The 24238-nt window shown below is 42.0% G+C and overlaps 1 protein-coding gene across 9 annotated transcripts in view; it reads left to right on the forward strand.

The window, feature by feature from the left end:
• Sh3kbp1 (SH3 domain containing kinase binding protein 1) overlaps positions 1-24238 on the forward strand; it is a 352120-nt gene that overhangs the window by 171804 nt on the left and 156078 nt on the right. For all 9 annotated transcript variants that reach the window (XM_015992132.3, XM_015992129.3, XM_006973237.4 and 6 more), the window contains 2 exons: positions 7120-7223; positions 23636-23765. In XM_015992132.3, the coding sequence (XP_015847618.1) occupies positions 7120-7223; positions 23636-23765 (234 nt within the window). The remainder of the gene's footprint in view (positions 1-7119; positions 7224-23635; positions 23766-24238) is intronic.

The following is a 24238-nucleotide window of genomic DNA, read 5'->3' on the forward strand; positions in this document are numbered from 1 at the left end:
CAGTGGCAGTGGTATTGCCATGAATAATGGAAAACACTTACAATGCACTTTCTAGTTTTCCTAATGTAGGTGTGTGTGTGTGTGTGTGTGTGTGTGTGTGTGTGTGTGTGTGTGTGTGTGTGTGTATTTTGTTGGCTCTGCTTATTATGTGTGTCACAAGTTGGTCTGAGCAGGAAGATGGTGACTGAAAGTAAGAGATTCCAAATTCCAGATGTGGGCAAGTCATGTTTGTTTCCAGTTCTCAAGATCAAAGACAAAAACCCCTCAGAAGGAATTGGTCATTGTACCTACCTTTTCAAGGAAGGTCGTGATTCGATAGTAAATGCCAGTGAAATGTAGGGCAAGAAAAAATGGTAAGAGACACCCTGAAACTCTCTGTGTTATGATAGGTGAATGCAGTTGAAACACAATTTCTCCCAAGTTGGTGTTCCTCTTTACACCCACACTGGTGTAAACATGAAGCCAGCACTCATGTTGATATACAGAGCTGAGGCCCAGAAAAACAGGAGGCCTGCAGTTCAGGAACTTTCTAATGAAAGCCAGAGTGAAGAGTTGGGGCGATGTCACAGTGTTACAGGAAGCAGCTGATACAGATTCCAGAGAATTTGGGACTAGTGAATTGATTCAGTTCATCTAGGACTGAAGAGAGACCTCAGAACACAGGCCAAGGATATACTGCCACTTATGAGCTTAGTGATCCTGAGTAAATCACTGATCTTTTGGTATCCTCATTTGCAAAATGGTTGCTCATTCCAGCTCTTTTATTTATAACTCATGTGGTTGAGATACAGTGATATGGATATCAGGAGGTGTGATGCCCCATGCCTGTAATCCCAGCACTTGGAAGGCAAAGACAGGAGGATTGTGGATTTGAGGCTAGTCTGGACTAACTAGAGAGACCCTGGTTCAAACAAAGAAATGAAAACAAAGAAAAAATGATCATGAGCTAGCCTCATGTAGGGAAAATAAGACTTTCTGCATGGGTTCAAGTCAGGTGACCTTTAGCATCAGCTGCCTCTGAATCCTTTCTTTGTGCCTTCTGGGGGCATTTCTTAGTATGTTGACAGTGTGCATTATAGGATTTTATGGCACCAGTTAAGTAACCTCCTCAGAATCATTTAAGAAATATAGACTAGCCTGATTAGTGAATTCATCATTGTTTTTGTACCATGTAAGCCTTTAAGGTCTCAAATGCATAGATTTGGTTGAGGTGAAGTCAGATGATTCTGTTCCAGGTCCTAAACCTGTTATAATAGTCTTTTATCTAAGAATATATCACTGTGGCCTTTGCCATTTGTACAGTGTTGGGCTAGGTGCTACATTTTACATTTAGGAAAATATTTATTCATGTGGTTTTATGTATATATGTGTGTGTGCCTAAGTGTATGTATGTGCACCATGGGCGCATGCAGGTGTTTGAGAAGGCAGAAGAAGATGTTGGGTCCCCTAGACTTGGCTTTACCATATATGGGTGCTGTGAACTGAACCCAAGTCCTCTGCAAGAGTGGCACGTATTCTTAATCACTGAGCCTTATTTACCTATAACTTTATTTTTGAGAATCTGATGAGATATAATCATATCTACCCTCCCATTTCTTCCCTCCAACTCTCTCATGTCATCCCCAACACCTTCTACCAACTTCATGTCTTTGTACTTTTGATAATCCACTAAGTTCAATTAGTGCTACTCATGTGTGCATGTGGGGGGGGGCATTCCACTGGAGAATGGGAAACCTACCCTCTGGGAGCCATCCTCAGCAGTGGCCAAGTCCCAGCAGAGGATGTAAGGAGTCATGGGGGAAGGAATGAGCCAGGCATGATGATTGGGAGAATCTTGCAGCCTGACTCATTAGCAACCAGAGTGCTTTTTTATTTATATAACATTTAGTAAGCAGGGATAGATTCATGTTGTTCCAAAACATAGAGCATATCATTTTTGGTTTTGGACATGTGTTTCACCTTTTCTTGCTCATCTTTTAGTCATCATTAATAAACTATGACAGAAAAGAGTTATCATTTCCAATCATTTTCCCTCAAGTTTTGACAACATTGATGAACAGAGTTATCATTTTTACTCATTAACCCATAACCCAATTTTTAAGAATCTAGAGGCATACGACAGCCTGTTCTCAGGCTGATAGCTTTGGTTACTTCAAGGATGCTAGACCAAAACAAAATCTTCAAGCCAGACTGGGCATATTGCCATGTCCCAAGTAGTGTATTATTAACTCTTAATGGTCAGAGGGCTCAAGAAAATTCTCAGGCCAAAGCTGCTGCAGTTATTATTCAAATTCTAGCATAATACAATGTTTATATTTTACATTTTTATAGAATTTGTTTATATGTCTAATCCTGACATTCTGTTGTTTTTTAGTCACAATATATCACAGTGACTTTGCATGTGCTAACTTTTCTAAGAAAGGGAGGTCCTGACATCTCATTATTTTATCATATTTCCACTCCATGCTTTTCTCATCAATATAAGTGTCTGTGTAGGGCAGAGATAACTTCAGCTAATCTGACTTTATTACTATATCTGCCATGTAATTGCCTGAGTGTATAGTGGGAAGAGGCTTGCAATCTGAACTGTGACCAACTCCCCTAGCCCACTGAATCTTACTGACCTTTTAAAGTTTACCTTGTTTTGACAGTCTTGTTCCTCAGTAAGTACAAGGACAGATGTTTCCAAAATGTCTCATAGCCTCATAAAGAGACCTCTGACTTCTTTATCTGTGTCACAACCTCCAAGGTGTAAGGAAGACCTTCAAGTAGATAAGGCTATTTCATTAAAAGCAGGAGGGGGAGTATGTTCAGGACTTACCTGGGGAAGCTTAGAAGCAGCACTCCTGGGGAAAGGCATAAATAATTCATAAGAAATTTTCCACCAATCCAATTTCCCCAAATTGTGCAAATATTAAAAATCTTCCTAGGCTGGGCAGTGGTGGTGCATGCCTTTAATCCCAGCACTTGGGAGGCAGAGGCAGGAGGATCTCTGTGAGTTTGAGGCCAGCCTAGACTACAGAGTGAGTTTCAGGACAGGCACCAAAGCTACACAGAGAAAAACTGTCTGAAAAAACAAAACAAAACAAAGTCTTCCAAGAATGCAACAGGTGGAGATGAAATCCAAAGGTGGCATGGCAGCCATCATGTGGCTCAGCTTGCTGCATCTTTATCAAGCAGCTGTGCTTACTTTAAGACATCTGCCATTCCCATCAGATACAGCTGTGCCTCCTACCCATGGCCATCCCCTCAGAAGAGAATGATTCTCCCTCCACTATTCATTGACAGCAGTTCCTAAGTGCTGGAACATGAAGATCATTTATGGCGGAATTCCGGCTGGCTTGCTCTTGTGTAGGTCTTGTTCAGGTAATCACAACTGCTTTAAGTTCATGATTGCAGTAGCCGCGTCATGATGAAAAGACCACATTTCCCAGCACTCCTCCCAACCTCTGGTTCCTACATTCTCTGAGCCTTGGTAGTGGGGTTAATGTAGATGTCCCATGGGGCTGAAAACTCAGTCTCATATTATCAGCACTTTAACCAGTTATACATCCGATGACTGTTGTCCATGGCAAAAAGAAACTATTTTGAGTGTAACTGAGGTCTATGAATTTAAACACAAGTATTTGGAAAGAAATTTAATAGCATGAGTATAAGAGTAACAACAACAGCTTCTACTCTAGAGCCCATGACCTCCCCATTCATGGATATTTGACCAGGGTTACAATACTAGGCATGAAATTCCTCCTGTGCATCAGGCCTCAAATACAGTCCTAAAGCAGTGGTTTTGTCAGGCTACCTCATGACAGCCATGCTACTGCTGTACCAGTGGACACAGCCCGCCTGGTAGGTCAGCATCACAGCATGCAGAGTCCAGCACTGGGTAAGAACGTTGATGCCTTTCCTCCAGCAGCAGCGTGCACAGCACCTTCTGGCACTATGGAAGCGAGTCAAACTGCAAGTTTTCTCGTTGGTGAGATTGGTTTTTTTTATGTTCTGCAGCCTTCAGCAATAAGGGTCTAACCATGTAGTTATGGAGGCTAATTAAGGGCAATGACACTAGTCTGTGTTGTTTTGGGGATCTGGGGCCTTCCTGACCAATAACTTATGCAGAAGTATCCCATGTCTTGTACTGTGATTTTTATTTGGTAACCACTGCCTTCTGAGAGTGATATCATCTACCCATGCAGGACAAAAATACAACAAAAATGTCTTTTGGAACTTGTTCACTAACTAGTGAGTTTCTATAAAGCTTTTTCATGGATTCTTTGTTTTGGTTTAACCATCCAGTACCACCTCCTCTCTCCTGTTCCTCCTTCCCATCCCCAGTTAACCCTTTAATCCTCAGTACCCCCTTTTTTTCTCATTTCACACGTGTTTTACTATCCTCCCACTCATTTTTTTAAATTTTATTTTATTTTATTTTTTTTTTTAAATTTATTTATTTATTATGTACACAGAAGAGGGAGCCAGATCTCATTACAGATGGTTGTGAGCCACCATGTGGGTGCTGGGAATTGAACTCAGGACCTCTGGAAGAACAGTCGGTGCTCTTAACCTCTGAGCCATCTCTCCAGCCCTTAAATTTTATTTTTTGAGGCAGGGTTCCTCTGTGTAACAGCCCTGGCTGTCCTGGAACTCACTTTGTAGACCAGGCTAGCCTCAAACTCAGAGATCCGCCTGCCTCTGCCTCCTGAGTGCTGGGATTCAAGGTATGGGCCACCACTGCCAGGCTCTTCCACTCATTTTTTTACGTCAGGATATGAGTACTAAGGTTCCATGTGACCTGTGATATCATCTTCATTTGGGTTACCCTTCCCCCTCACCGCCTAAGTTCCCCACTACTCTCACACCTCTCTGCTTAAACCTTTCTGCCCATAGTATTCCGCTTCACTACTTCATTTTACATATAATCTACCCTCCCCCTTCCCTTAACAATTGTATCTAAATTTTATGGCTTCAGCTAGAACCCTCTGGGGCTTTGGGTATTAAGTCCCTTTGGTCTGGATTTGGTGGTTTCTGTGGTTATATCGGTTTTCAGACATTTGTTATTTTGTTTCATGCTTAGAGTTGTGTCTTCAGAGTTCATTTCAGCATCAAATTAGATGATGGAGGGCTAATGAGACGGCTCCGTACATAAAGGCACCTGCCACTAAGCTGATGACTTGAGTTCAGTGCTCAGGATCTACATGGCAGAAGGAGAGAACCCACCTGCACAGGTTGTTTTCTGACCTCTGAGGGCACACTGTGGTGCCCGCATAGTTCTTCCATCCCCTGCAATGAAAGAAAACTTAGGCATTGAAAACTCATAGAACTTCATCCTAAGGTACATATATGGGCCAGGGGGCCAGAGAGGAGTACCACAATTGCCTTGTCATGGAGATTTTCTTTGTTAGAGTGAGAATTGTGTATCTTTCACCATGTCCAGAACTTGAATTTCCTTCTGTATTGTTGGGAACTATAGAGCAGTAGTGGTCGGCTTTTGTTTTTGTTTTGGAAATAGAATCTTACTGAATAACCTGCACTGGCCTGAAACTTAGGATCCTCCTGCCTCAGCCCTCTGAGCTCTGGGATTACAGTTGTGTCCGATCATCCCCAACTTCGTGACAGCACATGTTCCCCTGAAGTACCAGTCGGCTAGCCTTGTTCTTTGGAGAAGCAATAAGCAATGGGTCCTTAGCCCACGCAGGGCCAGGCCCTCCTTACAGCTGACAGGACACATTGCTAGCCTAGGATGTGCCTGTGAGCTCTGAGTTTGTTCTTATTAAGATTCAGTAGCGTGTGACTTTGTGCAGAAAGGTGGAGCTCATTAGTGTAGTAGCCGAAGCTGTGATTAGACAAGATATTGATTCTGAACTTCTGCCCTCCTCTTTGTGTTCAACCCTGTTCTTCCTTAGGGAGGTCCACACAGAGAAAAATGAAAGCAAGAACTAGGTCACTGGCTTTTGAAAAATATTGATCAGGGAGCCTGTAGATGTAGTTCCAACACGTTCCCTTTTGTGTGATGTCATGGTGGGGGTAGGACTAATGTACTCTGTAATCACCCCTACAGGGACTTCCTTTTTCAGGGAAAAGCTTAGAAAAGAAAAAGAGTCTCCAGGGGCAGTACCCAGAAATAATGCTGGCTTTCTACGTGCACTTCTTTGAAGTCGATGATCCTGGTGATTTTCTAGGCCATGTAGTGGCGTGAAGGAATGATGTGAGCTGGTCAGCTGTGAGCAATGCCTATCTCAGTTCTTAGCCCTCATGTACCTACCTTGCCCTGGCTTCTACTACCAGTGCTGCATGCCATTCCACATGCATGTTTTTTATGCCCACAATGCAATAGGCAGTATGGATGTTCTGTAGACAGTAGCATCTGTATTTGTACCAGCTTCAAGTCAGAGGCTCCCTGGTGTGACCCATTGTGTAAATGACATGGTGTAACCCTGAGTGTCCTCTAAATGAAGTATGGCTCTGACTTTTAACCTTGACTTGCCTGGGTGGGTTCTGTGAAAGCAGCCAGGGATCTTGCTAATGCATCCCCTGGGACACAGATGGCTATGTTGAACCCTGTGGGACTTTTGAAATGGTACCAAGAATAGTAGAAATCAAATTGGCTTTGGGTTATCAGGCTCCAGGTCCAGTGTGTTGAAAGGGTGACATTAATAAGAGAAATGCCAGGACACTTTCTCATTTACTTTGCACACTTGGGGGAAATGCTCTTTGCCTTGCTAGCATCAGAAGTAGACCATTCTGGTTTCTTTAGCATATCACATCAGCTTTCATTATAAATCAACAGCAGCAAATAGAAAGTACCATCATGTATGGAAGTGTGTCTAAGGCAACACTGTGCTCCAGTGCTTCGGGGTGGGGTTTTTGCCTTCTGCACCAATGGATCAGTTTCTCATATCCATGGGTTTCTGACCCAGCAGCTTTTCAAAACACCAAGAAGCATCGCTCTGCTTTCTAATGCCTCTGTAAGAGACCAGGGCTGCTGTGCCTCTAGCCATGCCCCAGAAAGCATATTTGAGACAAATCAGCTTACTTTGCCTGCATGCCTAGGAAGCCTCTCTTTAAAACCTTAGTGTGGGATGTGAGAGAAGAACTGTATCTAAATATTTTGCTTTTCCCATCCAGGCGATCGACGGAGACGCCGATGCCAGGTGGCATTCAGCTACCTGCCCCAGAATGACGATGAGCTTGAGCTGAAAGTCGGGGACATCATAGAGGTTGTAGGAGAGGTAAGCAAGTGGTTGAGTGACATTGATGCCTCATGTGGCTATCAGACCCACCTGTGCATCCAGCCATGAAGAACCCTTGCTGCAGATGCGCAGGCCCATTGGCCTTGGCAATGGATGTTCAGACTCAAAGAGACTCCAGAGATCATCTAGTTGAGTCTCTGGGGAAATTGGTTTTGTCAGAGGAATTCCTTTAGGCCAGGTGGGGGTCAGATGTGGAGCCATCTGAAGCCATTGTCTTTGTGACATACCTTTGGAATTTCAATGTTGTCTCATTCCTGTTTACTTTTGTTACTTTTGTTTACTTTTGATGGACCCTGGTCACAATAACAGGGATTCATCTTTAGAGTAGGGGTTCACTTTTCATTGTGGAGAATACTGGATTTAGAGAGAATTGAAAGAGGCATGTGGCATTTATTAGAAGACCAAGTATGTGACAGGTATGATAAGCTTTTTGTTTTGTTTCTGTGTTCTTGCATAGCTTGGGTCCTGACTGGGGGTGGCAAGGGGATGAAGACATGACAAACACAGAGACCCATAGAAAATCTTGGATTGAGTGGACTGGGCTCTTTAATGGAGAAGCTGCAGGTGCAACCACCCCAACCCCCCCCCAAAAAAAAAACAAAAAAAAAACCAACTTAGTGTATTTATTATACACAATTGATCAGGGAAGCGGGTCATTGCATACAGTTTAGCAAGGAGGTGGCATCATTACATATAGATAAAGGGGGAGGCAGGGTATTTTATACAGCTGGGCAAGAAGACCAGTTTAGCAAATCTCAGTGGGTGCAGTCTGTAGGGAGCAGTCGTCAGGCTATAAACATGGGAGATGGGGAAGAAAGCTACAGTGGACATTTTCTGCACTCATTGTCAACATTTGTGCTCTGACCAGAGGAAGACTTTGTCATTTCTATGAGCCTCAGCTGGCGAAGTTTTTGTCACTTCCATGGGTCTGAGGCATTGGAGTCTTTGATAGGGCCATGTTCATGTCAACAACACACATTCACCCAAGACTTACTTGCTGCCTATAGTACTTTCGTTGTTGTTCTGGTGTGGAACACTAGGCCTCACATATGAGCTACACTTCTAGCTCTATGATGATGTTCTTCACACATTAGCCAACTTAATCATCCTGATCACTTTATGGTGTAGATGCACAAAGACCCTCAAAATATTCTAGCAGAGGCAGTGCTGTGGGATAATGCTTTTGTACACTAGTTTAATAAAACGCTGATTGGCCAGTAGCCAGGCAGGATGTATAGGTGGGATAAGCAGACAAGGAGAATTCTGGGAAGAGGAAACTGAGTGAGTAGACACCAGCCCACTGTCCAGGGAGCAGCCTGTAATGACACACAAGTAAAGCCACAGAACATGTGGCGACATATAGATTAATAGAAATGGGCTGAGTTTAGGTGTAAGAGCTAGTCAGTGGTAGGCCTAAACTAATGGCCAAGCAGTTATAATTAATATAAGCCTCTGTGTGTTTACTTGGGTCTAAGCAGCTGCGGACTAAGTGGGACACAAAAAACTTTCAGCTATAAGGCAGGGCTAAGGGGCAAAGCCAGATCCATTGACTGGGGACACCCTCAGTCTCCTGTGCCATTTTCCTTTGAAAGTTTGATCCTATCTATCCAAACTGAACCTTACTAGTATTTAAATGTTCCTAGAGATACGGGGTGGGCTGCTTGGGCTCTGCTCCCCCAGGCTTTGAGCATCTTGTGCCTTGGATTTATAACATCATCATTCATTCTGCTTCAGTGTTTGGCTCTTTGTATAGAAAGAAATAAGTTTTCCACTTGCTTGTATTTCCTGGCTATCAGTTGACGTTACAGAAGCTCATGGTTTATAGAAAACAGGGTGGAAGTCGAGGTGGTCTGGAAGTGAGCTGTCATGTGGGTGCAAGTGGTAGAACTGTTAACAGAAGCCAGATTTCCAGACTCATTGAAACCTAACCTGGCCTTACCCCACCAGTAAGAGATCTATAAGATGGGAAGGTTGGCTCCAAAAGAACTGTGAAAGAACAAAGCTTTGATAAAGATGGAAGGGATGAGTAACTTGATGAAGATGGCTGACTTAGATTTCAAACTCTGTTATGACCAGTACAACAATTAAACTGAGACCTTTGGGGTTATCTTTTCTAGAGGACAGATCATTTGCATCTCTGCTAGTCAGTCTGTTCTTATTGTAGCCTGGTAAGAATCACTTGCATTGCTTTTGTTTTTCTTGTCAAACAAAGATATGTGTCTCTAGAGAAGCAGTTAATGGTGTTCTCATCATTATGTGCTTTAACCCCCTTTGTTTCTAAGTTTTAGGTAATTTGTGCTAATATGTTAGTCAGTCTTTAAAAATATCCGATGTCAAGCAGGGCACATAGGAAACATTTATTGAAAGTTAAAAGGGTAAGGAATGAATAGATAGCTGAACAGAACATAATATAATGATGGGCAAATTTCTTAAGATCAGACCTACGGAAGAAACTCTATGATAAAATAGATGTGACTAATAAAAACGTTAAAAATTAGTATATGATTTGAGGTAATTAAACAAAGAGAACAACAAATAGGAAAAAATGTAGTAAGTTATAAAATGTATAAATATAGCATATGAAAATTATATTAAGGTACAAGATAAGGTGGCATATGCTTTTAATCCCAGCACTCTAGAGGCAGAAGAAGCAGGATCTCTTGATTTCCAGGCCAGCCTGAGCTACATAGTGAGACCCTATCTTAAAAAACAAACAAACAAAAAATATGAGGAAGCTGTTAGAGCAATGCCAAATGATACATGAATTTGCCATAAATTCAAATCCCACAAGGGAGAATAGTATTTTTATTTTTGTTATTGTTTTGAGACAACGATTCACTGGTAGCCCAAGCTGGCTTTGAGCTTGGGTTCTTGCTGTTTTAGTCTTCTGAGTGTTGAGTTACAGGTATGTATTACCATGTCTAGACCTAGAAAAAATTTTAACTATGTGAAAATATCTCACCTTGCTGTTTATTAAAGAAATGTAAATTAAGATAGTAATTAGTAGGTTTCATATCATTAAAATAAAAAAAATATCTACTGGTCAGACTGTTGGCAATGCCTAGTGTAAGTGGTGAATTTGTATAGTTGTATGATACTTACATGAAAGAATGCCAATAGCTATAAAAATATGAATAAAATTATAACTCTGATTTCATTACTAAGAATTTATCTGCAGAAAATGGTTAAAAAAATGTACAACAGAAAAATATGTTAATTGTAGCAGTGTTTATAATAATGAAAAATAATCAAGAAAAGAAATTAAGTTGTATTACCTAGCTAGAAGACATGAAGCCATTAAAATGGTTCACACAGAGGCCTTTAAATATTGATTTATGATGATGTTTTGCATTATAATTATTGGTTATATTCCTCCTAGCTGAGAGTTTTTCAATGGCATAGACCTGGCTTTTATCTGTCTTTGTATTTGTGGTACCTGGAGTAGTGCCTGAATCCTAATATGTACCTTGATAAATGCTTGTTGAATAAGTAAGTGAATAAATGGAACTATAAAACAGTTTGTTGCGAAATAAATGAACAGATTAGAACAGAAAATTGCATACACTAGGATATAATCATGTGAAATAGATCTATATACATGTGATCCAAGATTGAAAGGGAGAAAGAATTGAAAATGGTCCTGTCATAGATGATTTTTTCCTTCACTGTCATAATAATGCTTTAAGAACACAAATCAAGGACAAGAAACATGATCAATACATTCCTGAGAAATACTGTACACTTTTGCTTGTCAAGGGTGAGGAAAGGGCCATGGGTTGTCCTTGAGGAACAATTGCTGCACTTGTGACTATATTCACCTAGAGGACATGAGCTATTGGCCACCACCACTGGCCATCACATGCAATTCCAGATTTTTTTCTGCTTACTTCCAACTGGATTCTATGCTGCATTTGCAGTTTGCTTCAGTAGGAAAAAGGAAAAAGAAAGCTGTACAGTCTGAGGGCCAGCCTTTTAACCTATATTTTCAAAATTTTATCGACTATTGCCTCAATTGATCTCCCAGATGTTTTTGTCATTATCAGTGTATAAAGATCTGTCCTTTGATGGTGAATGTTGTATATGTGCTTATGGGCATCTCTTTTCTGGTTCTAGTAGAGCAGCAGTTTTCAACTTGTGAGTCGTGACTCTTTTGGGGTCACATATCAGATATCCCGCATATCCGATATTTATGTTGCAATTCATAACAGAAGCAAAGTTACATTCTGAAGTAGCAACAGAAATAGTTTTATGGTTGGGGGTCACCACAACATGAGGAACTGTATTAAAACAGTTATACAGTTATACAGAAAATTAAAAAATATTTTAATTATTATAAAACAGCATTAGAAAGGTACCAGAGACTGAAAAAAATGTCCCAAGTAAACAAAATTCTTTAAGTCATAGGGACAGATAAAGGTAAGAACACAAAGCTTTGTGATACTGTTGAATCAACCAATCTCTTGATTGTTTGAAAGTACAGTATATTGGAGCACTAGCTGCTCTTCCAGAGGACATGGGTTCAATTTCCAGCATCCACATGGTAGCTGACAACCATTCATAACTCCTGTCCCAGGGGATCCGGTACCCTCTTCGGGCCTCCAAGGGCACTAGGCATGCACACACTACACAGACATACATGATGCAAACAAAACGCCCATATACATAAATAAATAAAATTAAAATGTGAAAGTACAACATAGTTGTATATGTAGGTATTATAATTACATCTTCATCGATTAATACTATTAGAGTTGTTTACACAGAAATGCAACCTATTTTTTTGTCCCTGAAAGACAAATCTTAGGATTTTGACTCTGTAGGTTAGTTTTTAGGAAACAATTGAGTCAAATTTTTTTTAAAGTTATATATATACACCTTAGTATCTAATATTAACTTAAAATATCACAACCTATGTGCATTTTCAACACAGAGTCATAATACAGGGTCAGGCCTATATCCAGTATTCATTGTATTCGTGTATATATGTGTGTGTGTGTATGTGTGTGTGTGTGGGGGGGGCTAATGCCTTTTCCCTGAGGATGGGTTCCTGGGTTGAGTTTCTTGCTTTGTATATCCCCCCAGTGTATCTTCTCTGATTTGCACTCTCTTTAAAGTGGACCAGTGGCAGAAGCAATGGAAGTGTAGCATCCTTCTGAAGTTCTGTAGCTCCCCACCCGCATGGTTTTCAGTTTGGTAGCAGTTTTTCTTTTAACCTTCACATTGTTACCTTCATCCTTTCTTAGCACTGACTTTCTCTTCCCACACCTGTCTTTGCACTATGGAACCAAGAACATGCATCTGGAAGGCCTAAAAGGTTGGGAAGAAACAGCCTTGGGCCCCTGATAGGAGAAGTAGGAGCTCCTTGTCTGGCACAATTGACTACCAGCCTGCAGCCCTCAGCCGTGGTGAAGGACGAGAACAAGGGATAGTCCCTGAGTGGACTGAGTCAGGGTTGCGCTGGAGAGCCCCCCCCACCCCACTTCCACCTCCTGGCTCAGCTGTGGGAAAAGCCATCTCTGCAAACTTAAAGCACCAAGCTGGCGCTGTGGGAGGAGAGTGGCAAGCTCGGAATTCCTAGGTGGATTGATTTTTTTCCTTCATTTTGAAATAAGTCATTGCGAATACTCACTTGGGTCGTTTTGGTCCAGAGTGGAGAAGACAGAGAAATGCTAGTGGGTTCTCATGACAGACAGACACATGTGGTTTGGGGACAAGGTTACTGGGAGCAGAATCTGTCGTCCCCTGGAGTTTTCCCTTTTTGTTTTTGAAGACTGCCTTGGAGCTTCTGTTTTGTTTGGTTTTCCTGTCTGTGTTATCTGTAGTCTAAGGAAAGAGTTTCTTTCTTTTCCTGTGTTGGATGAGGCTGGTCTTAACAAATCTCCCACAGTGGCAATGTTGTGAAATTTTCCTTTTCATGTGCTTTTTTGGGGATTAATTTTGGAGGCATTTCTCAGAGGTTCCTAGTCAGCCTGGCTGGTGACTGAGGGCTGCAGGCTCGGAGTTAAAGCCTGAACTGGCTTTGTGGTTTGCAAAGATGGTAACTTGCATGCTCCGAAACTGTCTGCATTCTTCCTCTTATGCCCATAGAAGGAGACTGGATCCACTCAGCTCGAGTTAAGCAGGCTCTTGAAATGCTTTCAACCTTTCACTCAGTCACATAAACCTCTGTGTGGGTGGATAGCTCCTTCCTCCTCCTTTCACTCATGCTCAAGAGAAGTCAAATTCAGTGTTCTCTTTCACAGCACATATACTAAAAATTGGTGAAGTTCATTAAAAAGCTGATTGGGCCAGGCAGTGGTGGCACGTGTCTTTAATTCCAGCACTTGGGAGGCAGAGGCAGGCGGATCTCTGTAAGTTCAGGGCTAGCCTGGTCTATAGAGCAAGTTCCAGGATAGCCAGGGCTGTTACACAGAGAAACCCTCTCTCTAAAAACAAAAACTGAAAATAAAACAAAAGCTGATTACTTAATAGGCAATCCAAACATGTCTCCATTTTCCCCCATTAAGAATCTATGTTGCTTTAGAAGTACACCTGTTTCTTATTTAAAAAGGCAACATTAATACAAAAATCTTAGTATTGGACTTTGATCATCTAAATGACTCAGGCTTCTCTACAACTGTCCTCTGTTTAACTTAGTGGTGAACACATCTGTTTTCCTAGTGTGTACAGGTACTGAAGTATTCATATTATGGAGAAGGATGCCTGCCATGTTTAGAAGGGAAGGTAAGCTGAGTGTAGTGATGCACATCTATAATCCCAGCACTAGGTGGGCAGAGGTAGGAGGAGCAGTTATTCAAGGTCATCATTAGCTACAACAGTACATTTGAGGCCCTCCTAGGCTATAAGAGACCCTATCTCAAATAACAACAGCAACAAGTGAAGAAAAGTAGTTATATTTGAATCATCAACATACCGTGCAGTCCACAACTATATGGCCAAAAATAAGTTCAGATTTATATATGGTAGATTTGCATAACTATGAAATTTCTCAAATATTTGAATGCTTGCATCATGAGAGAGCCTGTATTTATAGAGACTCAGATTTATTGAACAGAATGTGCACATTGAAATAGGCTCAGTTTAGTTGTGGAGGGTATTACAAGAAGCTAAGAATCTAAAGGGTGACAGATGATGGAATTGACAAATGAGCAAGGAAGTGAAGGCAGAAAACCCTCGTGGGGGGTAAAGAAGATGCTACCCATGCACATTTGTTTGGAATATGAAGCAGATGCTGGGGAATGCAATGAAAGACATTGCTAGAAAAGCTGCAGGAATGCCTCCACTGAGCTTTCAAAGAGACAGATCGCCTAAGGTGTCTTCCCTGGGGTTTTTCCAAGGCATAGGCATCATCACAGGCGATTTCCTCCCATGGAGGTGACAAGATAAAACTTGCACTCTCTTGGTTCATCAAAAAGGTTATCTTACTCATTCGGTTTCCACTTTGTTCATATTTTCACGTTAGAATGATGGTAAAGCATTATTAGAGTTCTTTAGGAATCTGGGGATCTGCAGAATAGCTCTGACTGCTCTGAAGGGTGAGACTATGACACTACTCCAGAAGCCCTACAAGCAACCAAACCCTCCCTTACCCTTTTTTAGTTTTTTTTTTTTTTTTTTTTTGGTTTTTTTCGAGACAGGGTTTCCCTGTGTAGCTTTGCGCCTTTCCTGGGACTCACTTGGTAGCCCAGGCTGGCCTCAAACTCACAGAGATCCGCCTGGCTCTGCCTCCCGAGTGCTGGGATTAAAGACGTGCGCCACCACCGCCCGGCCCCTTTTTTAGTTTTGAGGGCAGCCAGGAACTTGCTAAATGGTCTAGGCTAGCCTTAGACTCAAGATCTCCTCTTGCCTCCACTCCCTGAATGCTGGGGTTCCAAGTGTGTGGAGCCATCTGTGGCTCCAGACCCTTTCTACTCCATTGACAACCATGGATATTGTTCTGTCTTGTTTAAGCCTTACATAGAAATTCCATTTTTTTTTTAAAAAAAAAACCATTTCCCTTTCAATTACACTATGGATTTCTCTTTTGAAGGTCCATTCTTAGGAAATAGGCTTTTTCCAAAGGAAAGAGGGGAAAAAATTAAAATTAGTCCTCCTGTGTATATGAACTCTTTGAGCCTACCTAGAAAGAAGGAATTAGGGGAAATTACTGACCGGGGATTTAGGACCTAGATAAGGCTTATTCAACAGAGATAGTTATTTCAAGAAACTGTAAAGGAAAATAATGTAGATATCTATATGTTCAGGAAGTGCCCCCCTTAAAATCTTTTTCCATTAATTCCACTGATAGAAAAATGTTTTCTAGAAACAAAGTTTGTTTTTTAAACACTATTTATAGAATTAAACTATGCCTTTGTATATTTATATGAAGTTGTAGAAAAACTGAAGCCAATCAAAAGTGATTGAAATAAGATTAAAGATTGGCCGAGAAAGGGCACATAGGAATTTTCTAGACTAATAAAATATCCTGTTTGTTTATATAGGTGTAGCCTTCAAAACTGAGCTACTATAGTGTTAAGAAGTACAAATTATATTTCAACTTTAAAGATACTTGATAAATGACCTTTTCGTTTCAACTACATTTCATAGGTAGGAAACATCACTATTATTGAAATTCTCATGTAATTGCTTCTGGAGGAGCGTGTGTTTGTTTGTGGCATAAGTGAGTGTGCATGTGTACATGCCTGTGGGTATGTGTGTGCAGGCCAAAGCAGGGTATCAAATGTCTTCCTCTATCACTCTCTACCTTACTATCCTGAAACAGTTTGATAGAACCAGATGCTTACAGCATTGGCTAGGCTAGTTAGCTAGGGATTTCTTGGAACCTGACTGTCTCCTCCTTAAAATTCTGGGCTTATATTCATGTGGAGCCGTACCCGACTTCTTACTTGGGTAGTAGGGATTCTAGGTCCTCATGGTTGTAGAGTAAGCACTCATACCTACTGAGTCATCTCCCTAGCCCCTATTTTTGGAAAAAAAAAAGGAAGTTTCTAGAAATGTTAAAGTATAGCCCTTAGAGTTTTATATGCCTGGTTTTCTTTTATGGAAAGAGAACTGCATTTGAAATGCTGAAACTGACTTCATTGGCTTCTGTGCAACACCTCTGTCCCTATCCTAATTTACCCTTCTAGCCTGCTCCTGAAGGGGGTTTGAGTAACGAGGTAGCCATTGACTAAAAACAGTGATTGCAACCCTTAAGTGGCTTTTTCTTTTTTCTTTTTTTTAAATGCCGAATGCCTTTTATTGAAGGAGGGAGGTCTTAAATACAGGCTTAAAGCACAATGGGAGAACCCCAGAGGGCAGAAGTTTGCTACCAATGTTTTACAATCTTGCATCTAAGCTGTTAACACCCATTATGCAGGATACACAGACAAGGAACTTCCCTTATGCATTCAGGAGGGTGGAACCTGGTAGGGAATTAGCATAGGGAGGATATCAGGGTCAAGGTCAGCAAGCAAGGCAACAGTTACTCAAAACGGGGGCCAGGACCCTACAGGTCCCCCCTTTTACTACAAAATGAGATTCTGACTTAGGTTGCGTGGGACGTCAGCAGGTCACCTTACCTGTCATAGAGATACCTGCCCAGGCCACATAGGCGCTCTATCTTAGGTTGGTGAGCGCCCCCCAGGCATTACCCATCTCTGAATACTCATTATCATACAGGCTCAATTGTGTGTGAGCTGCAGAGTTAACTGCTGCCAAAGATCTCAAAGTGGCACTGGGCTTGCAGTCTGTGTGTTTGACACAGAAAAGACCAACAGAAGTCCTAACCCACCCATAGCCAGTAGGCTAAAGGCAACTGAGCCATCCCTTCCTTAACGAGCCTTACTGCAAATTGGAGTCCTTGTAAGATGGTATCCCAAAAGCAAATGGCTATAGTAAGCAATTATGAAATTGTAATCCCAGAAACAGTAGCAGTGGTGTCCGCCACTGGTATAACAGCAACAATGGCAGCAGCAATGTCAAATTCTCTTCTGGAGCGTGTAGGCATCCACTGGCATGGACACAACTCCAGGAACACAAACCGCCAAGTCCCATTTTCTTGATCCCAGCATGACTTAAGCTGGCAGCTCTGCAAAAGAACAACTAAGAATCATAAAGAAAAACAGGCAGTTCACAAGGAGAACTAATGGTCTCATAATGGCTATATTCAGGCTCACAAATTTTAAGATATCTTCAAAGGGGGATAAATGAATTTCAGGAGGCCAATAAATGTTGCACAGAGCCACTCCTGAAAAGTAGGTACTACACCAACTTGAAGAGGATTGTGAAATGAAAAAGCTTAGCTGGCATGCTACTGTTAACAAATGGAGGACAGTGACTTTCAGGGTTATCCTTAATCTCCAAGGTGTCTTGGTGACACATTTTCAAACATACTTGAAAAAGCAGTTACCATACATTACCTTCTGAAGAATCCAACCACATGACTACAATTCCTAGGCTTACATTAATGCTTGCCAAAGCTGGCCGTATTGGGCCCTCAATTCCCATTGGCATCAGAAGGGGAGAGTTCTTCACGAAGGCCCAATAGGTCTCTGCCATGTTGGGCTTCAGCAGCAGCTACAGGGTGCACACAGCATTCAGGAACCCAAAGAGGAACCTCATTGTTCTAAGGAAAGACATAAACAGAACCCTGGGGCCCACACCAACACCAGAGCATTCCTTGGGTATATGTGGCTTTTTTCTGTTGGCTGCTTCTACTCTCAGGTAGACTTTAGATTTGGTAAACCTTTATTACCTTTCTTGCACAACTGACATGTAAAGAAAACATTCAAGGATGTTACATAGGACTTGGTAAGAGAATTATCAAGGGGAAAGCATTTTACCTTTTCATTCCCATACATCTTCCCTGCCTAAAAAATGTAGGTGATGTCTGCAAAGCTGGCTGGGTAGGTGGGGTTTGAAATTGACTCTGTTGTTTCTTCAGCTTCCAACGGGGTTAAGATAGATAAATTACTTCCTTGAGCCCTGAACCCATGTAAAGGCTCTTCCTTGTAAAGACATGGAAGTTGTACCAGGATGGAAACTGTGTCTGTACTCAGCCTTTCTCAAGCAGAACTAGTTGGAAACTGCTTTGCTCCCAGCCCTGAGCCATTGGTAGGGTTGGCTTTGGGGGCACAGTCATGGGGTCTTAAGTTAGCCACTTTGGTCACAGAGAGGCACAGCTGGGGTTTACTTTCAGCCTAGATCCAGGTGCTACAGAAGACGGATGATGAGTTGGAATTGGGTGGGCATGGGAAGAAGGTGGGCATCTGCTCCCTTTACTTTCTTATTGTGGGCAGAAGCTGTGGACCTTTGGTACCATCTTTAGTCTATACTTTTTTGCAAGGGTACACATTTCTTTTTCTGTGTTCAAATACAGAAGCATCAGTACAGGCCATCTTGATTTCTAAGCAGAAGGTGTGTAAGCTGTGCAGATTCTCCTTTTTTGTTCTAGAAATTTCTCCAGGATGTGTGTGTGTGTGTGTGTGTGTGTGTGTGTGTGTGTGTGTGTGAGAGAGAGAGAGAGAGAGAGAGAGAGAGAGAGAGAACATACATGTGTGTGCCTGGGTTTGTGTATGAAAGCCAGAGGTGTCTTCCTTCCTTAATCATTTTTCTACCTTATTTTTCGAGACTCACTGAACCTAGAGCTCACCAATCCAGCTAGAGAGGCTGACCAGCAAACCCCCAAGGTCTTCTTATCCCTGCCTCCCCAGTTCTGAGATAATGGGTGTGCAGCACCACACTTGAATTTTACATGGGTGCTGAGTGTATATAGGTCCTCTGTTAGCATGGCAAGCACTTTAGGTATGGGGCCATCCCTCAGGCTCCAGGATGAGGTCTTTATCTGTTTTATTCACCAATGAATCTATCCCAACATCATGAGGCAGTACAGGATAACTGTTTAATAAATGGTGACATCACTGGAATGGCCACACAGGCTTGGTATTACAGGAGCTAATTAAGAACAGTGGTAACAGTTAGGGTGTTTGGCCATCCTATCACCAGAGTAGATCAGTTCGGGCTTTCTCTTGACCATTGCCAGTAGTCTATAGTGGAGGTATCTTTGTGGATTTCTGGGGACCTCTCTAGTACTTTGCTTCTTCCTATTCCCATGGGGTCTTCATTTATCATGGTCTCTTTTTCCTTGTTCTCCCTCTCTGTTCTTGATCCAGCTAGGATCTCCCGCTCCCCTAAGCTCTCTTTCCCCCGACCCTTGCCCTTCATTTCGGCCCCCCTCACGTCCAGTTTGCTCATGTAGATCTCATCAATTTCTCTGTTATTGGGAGATCCCTGTGTCTTTCTTAGGGTACTCATTTCTTTTTTCTTTCTTTCTTTTCTTTTCTTTTTTTTTTTTTTTTTTTTTTTTTTGGTTTTTTGAGACAGGGTTTCTCTGTGTAGATTTGCTCCTTTCCTGGAACTCACTTGGTAGCCCAGGCTGGCGTCGAACTCACAGAGATCCACCTGGCTCTGCCTCCTGAGTGCTGGGATTAAAGGCATGTGCCACCACCGCCCGGCTCCTCTTTTCTAGCTAGCCTCCTTGGAGTTATGAGTAACAGTCTAGTCATCCTTTGTTTTACATCTAGTATCCACCTATGAGTGAGTACATACCATGTTTGTCTTTCTGAGTCTGGGTTACCTCACTCAGGATGATTTTTTCTAGATCCATCCATTTGCCTGCAAACCTCATGATGTCATTGTTTGTCTCTGCTGAGTAGTTCTCCATTGTGTATATGTACCACATGTTATTTGTCCATTCTTCAGTTGAAGGGCATCTAGGTTGTTTTCATGTTCTGGCTATTACAAATAATGCTGCTATGAACATTGATGAGCATGTGCCCTTGTGGTATGATTGAGCATTCCTTGGGAATATGCCCAAGAGTGGTATGGTAGACCTCTCACTCAATGACTGATGGAAGCAGATGCAGAGATCCATGGCCAGGCTCCAGGTCGAGCTCTGGGAGTCCAATCGGCTAAAAAGAGGAGGGATTGTATGAGTGAGAATTGTTGAGACCAAGGTTGGATAAAGCACAGGGACAAATAGCCAAACTAGTGGAAACACATGAACTATGAACCAATAGCTGAGGAGCCCCCTACTGGATCAGGCCCTCTGGATAAGTGAGACAGTTGGTTAGCTTGAACTGTTTGGGAGGCCCCCAGGCAGTGGGACCAGGACCTGTCCTTAGTGCATGAGCTGGCTGTTTGGAACCTGGGGCCTATGCAAGGACACTTTGCTCAGCCTGGGTAAAGGGAGGAGGGGACTGGACCAGCCTCGACTGAATCTACCAGGCTGATCTGAATCCCTTGCCCTGGAGGAGATGGGAATGGGGGGTGGGCTGAAGGGAGGGCGGTGGGGGGAGGAGGGAGGACAGGGGAATCCGTGGCTGATACATAAAATTAAATTAAATTATAAAATAAAATAATCAACAGTGGTAACATAATCAGGATCTCTTGTTCCCTTCTGCTCCTCATAGGAAGATTCCCATTTCCTCCAACACAACCCCCCCCCAAAAAAAAACTTTTTGTGAAGCAATCAGGACTTGATAGGATTTCTTTTAATAATTTCCCTAACATCAATCCATTGGGACTGAGTTTGATAGGGGGAAATCATCATTCTGGGCTTCAGTGTCCTTGTCTTTATGTAGGAAATTGAGCCAGATCTCTGAAGAGAGCTAGTTTGAAAACAAGGATAATTTTTCTCCTATCTCCAGGCTTAGTCTTGAGACAAAAGCAGCAAACTGCAGGAAAAAAATGTATTACACAGTGCTCAGTGGTTCTGGTACCAGACTTTCCCCCAGGAAGGGCTCAGGTCACAAAGAAACACCCCTTATGCCCATGGAAGCTGCAATTGGAAGAGTATCCCCCAGGTGATGAGCAATGGTTTTCTTGCCAATCCTTCTACTTGTGTGGCTAATGATATACCTCTGCTGTTTTCCCACAGGCCTAGCAGGCTGTGCAATGACAGTGATGCTGGCATCTGGGGTATGGCAGGGTGAAGATACCTTTGTTTTCCCGGTAGGCAGCTGCTGATCCTATACATCAGGAGTGCTTCCCTGGAGTCTCACACTAGAGCTGCTTAGTGGAGACGGGAATATTTCAGACATCATCAAACTGAATCGATGGAGTTGGTCCAGCTGCCCTCTGCAGCCCAGGATTATACCACATATCACTCAGTTGAGGGTCCTGCCCTGGGTTTTCCCCTTGCCCTGTGATTCCTGGGAGGAAAGGGGTTATTTTATGTTTCTTTATTCAGAGGTAGCACAAGGACCCCATGCTACAAATCCTGTGCAAGCAGACTCACAGTGAACCCTTCCAACTATCTTAATTCTATCAAAACCCTCTTGAAGGAATGATACACATCAATTGAGTTGGCATAGAAACATGGAAATGCTGGTCAGTGGAAATGATGTCAAATGTAGTGAACTGATAATGAATAATCACCAGGACAGCCATACACGGATGCTGTTGTGTGAATTCTTCCCTTAAGATTTTGTACATGCAGATGTAACCACTACTCTACAAAGCTGTATCCTATGAGTTCTCTAATGAGTGTTCTAAATGTATTGCTTTGGTTGTCTCCCTTCTCTGGCCTTCATTAGCCCCTTTCTCCTTTTGGAATGCCCCAAATCTACCCTAATCATAGCTACGGTTTCTAATTTCTTAAAGGCCTACCTTAATTTTGATTTATCTTTTCTCAAATTTCTGTTTTGCCATCCCGAATCTAAGTGAGCTCAACTTCATGTAACAAGTTTGATTTGTACCAAGTCATGGTCTTTTTCTCTTCTATTTATCCTGTATTGCCAGCCTTAGTCTTTAGTCACACCTTCCTATTTTGGTAGATTATCACCTTCTTTAGCAAAAATAGGTGCTTACCATATATAGTGCTGCATCCCCAGATTCTAGCATAGAACCATAATGCATATACCTCTGACAGAGACAAAGGTCATGCTTAAATATGCACTTGAGGTGTGTTAACCAGCTCTGTTAGGCAGATGGGGAAGAGGATTTATTTTGGCAGGAGAAAAAGGAATGAGTTCACATAACTGTTAAGTTTCAGGGTGGAATTTGAACTGGGATTTGAGTTTTAATTTTCTTTTTTATTTGAATTACTTAAGTTCTTAAAGTATATTTGGCTTGCACTGGCAATATATACATATAGAAAAATTCTAAAGCTCTTTTTTTCTGTCAGCCCACACCTTATTGGTAACTTAATGCTTGCTTGTTCTCAAAATGACCTTATTTTTCCTTCAAGAAACCAACCAAACATTCAGAGGTCTACTTTGCTGTTAGTGGATCCATCTCGAATTCTTCAGACAATTTTTCTTTCACTTGCCCCCAGCTAGTTGACCAAGACCAGTTCACACCTCAAAACTGAACCTGTCTTGTCTGTTCTCACTGCTTTTCTGGTCCAGCTCCTACATCGTATTCAGATGTTTGAAGTCTTCCTACCCTCTGACACTCCAATCCTTCCCCCACATTCCAGGAGAAACTCACAGGAAATCTTCTTACCTTCTGAGCCCTTAGCTCAGAGCTGGTTTTTTTTTAAAAAAATTTTAACTTAAAAATGGTTTTATTTAATTGAAAATAGATATTTTTTTCTCTCAGCTGTCTAGTTTTGATTATCTCCAGAAACCTTCCCTCTCTTCCCTCCCTCTCTTCTCTTCCTCATCTTCCTCCCCCACACCTCCTCCTCCTCTTCCTCCTTTCTGCTGTTTGTTTGTGGTACTGAGAGTGCAAATTAGGCCTTGTGGATACTAGACAAGTACTTGCCTAAGAAGCCGTATTTCCAGCCATTTGACCTAGCCATGCAATCCAGGCTGGCCTCACAGGTACTATTTATCTTCCTTGCTGTGTCTTCTGAGTGCTGGAATTACAGATGTGTGCCACCATACCTGGTTTTAATAGTGGTTATCATAAAACAAAACACAGGAAATTTCAAAGGAAACTAGTGTGAAGTACACATCAAATAAAAGCAAAAGTACTTGATACAGTAATCTATGTGATACCCTTTTAATACATTAAATAGCAAATACCATCCAGCAAGTATAATTTATACCATTGCAAAGTAGCACAAGTAATATTTTGAGGTACTCACAGCATCTGTGATGTGATAGGAAAATATTCATGATGAGTCACAGGTCCTTCTAATATTGGTATGTTACCTACTTTCATAGCCAAAGGAAATGTCAAATTTCACTTAGAAGTTGATTAAAATGGAGTGTTACATTTTGCTCATTTGTGTTGGGTTCCAGGTTAACTCCCTTACCTATCTGAATGTTAAGACCATGGGGCCTACTTTCTGTTTCTCTGGTAACATTGAAACTTTGGGTTCCTCTTCGGTGTGAGTTTCACCATGTAGCTAGAAGACATGTCTAACTTGATCTTGTACCTCTGTTCTCTTTGCCTCTTTGCAGGTAGAGGAAGGATGGTGGGAAGGTGTACTCAATGGGAAGACTGGAATGTTTCCTTCCAACTTCATCAAGGAGCTGTCGGGAGAGTCTGATGAGCTTGGCATTTCCCAGGATGAGCAGCTGTCCAAATCAAGTAAGGAAGTCTACCATACTGAACAGGAAAGGGAAGAGACCAGTGGGCTCTGTCCTAGCCTCCCTTATGCACCATTGTTCTATGCCAAAGGCCTGGGACAAAATCTTGTGGGTATTTTGTTGGCAAGAGTAACTTGCCCACTGTGGTTTAGTAAGTTTATCACTGTATAGATGTGACCTATAGATACATATTCTATATACCTCTGGATACGTGAATGCTAGCCCTCAGCCATGGTAGTACTGGCTCATGGTAGCACATGTAGCTGTGCCTCTCTATACTTCTAGAATGTCATTTCCCATTGAGTTTGTAATTATCTTTTAAATGAACCCAATGAGATGATCAATATTCTCTAGGGTCTTCTGATGAACTTGGGGGAAAATAATCAAGTTAGTCATGGCAAGGTACTGTGTACAAGATAAATGCATGCCAGTTCTATTGAATATATGACAAGATAGTCAAGAGGCCAGGCTCAT

The sequence above is a fragment of the Peromyscus maniculatus genome, chromosome X (genome assembly GCF_049852395.1).
Source record: "Peromyscus maniculatus bairdii isolate BWxNUB_F1_BW_parent chromosome X, HU_Pman_BW_mat_3.1, whole genome shotgun sequence".
Lineage (NCBI taxonomy): Eukaryota > Metazoa > Chordata > Mammalia > Rodentia > Cricetidae > Peromyscus > Peromyscus maniculatus.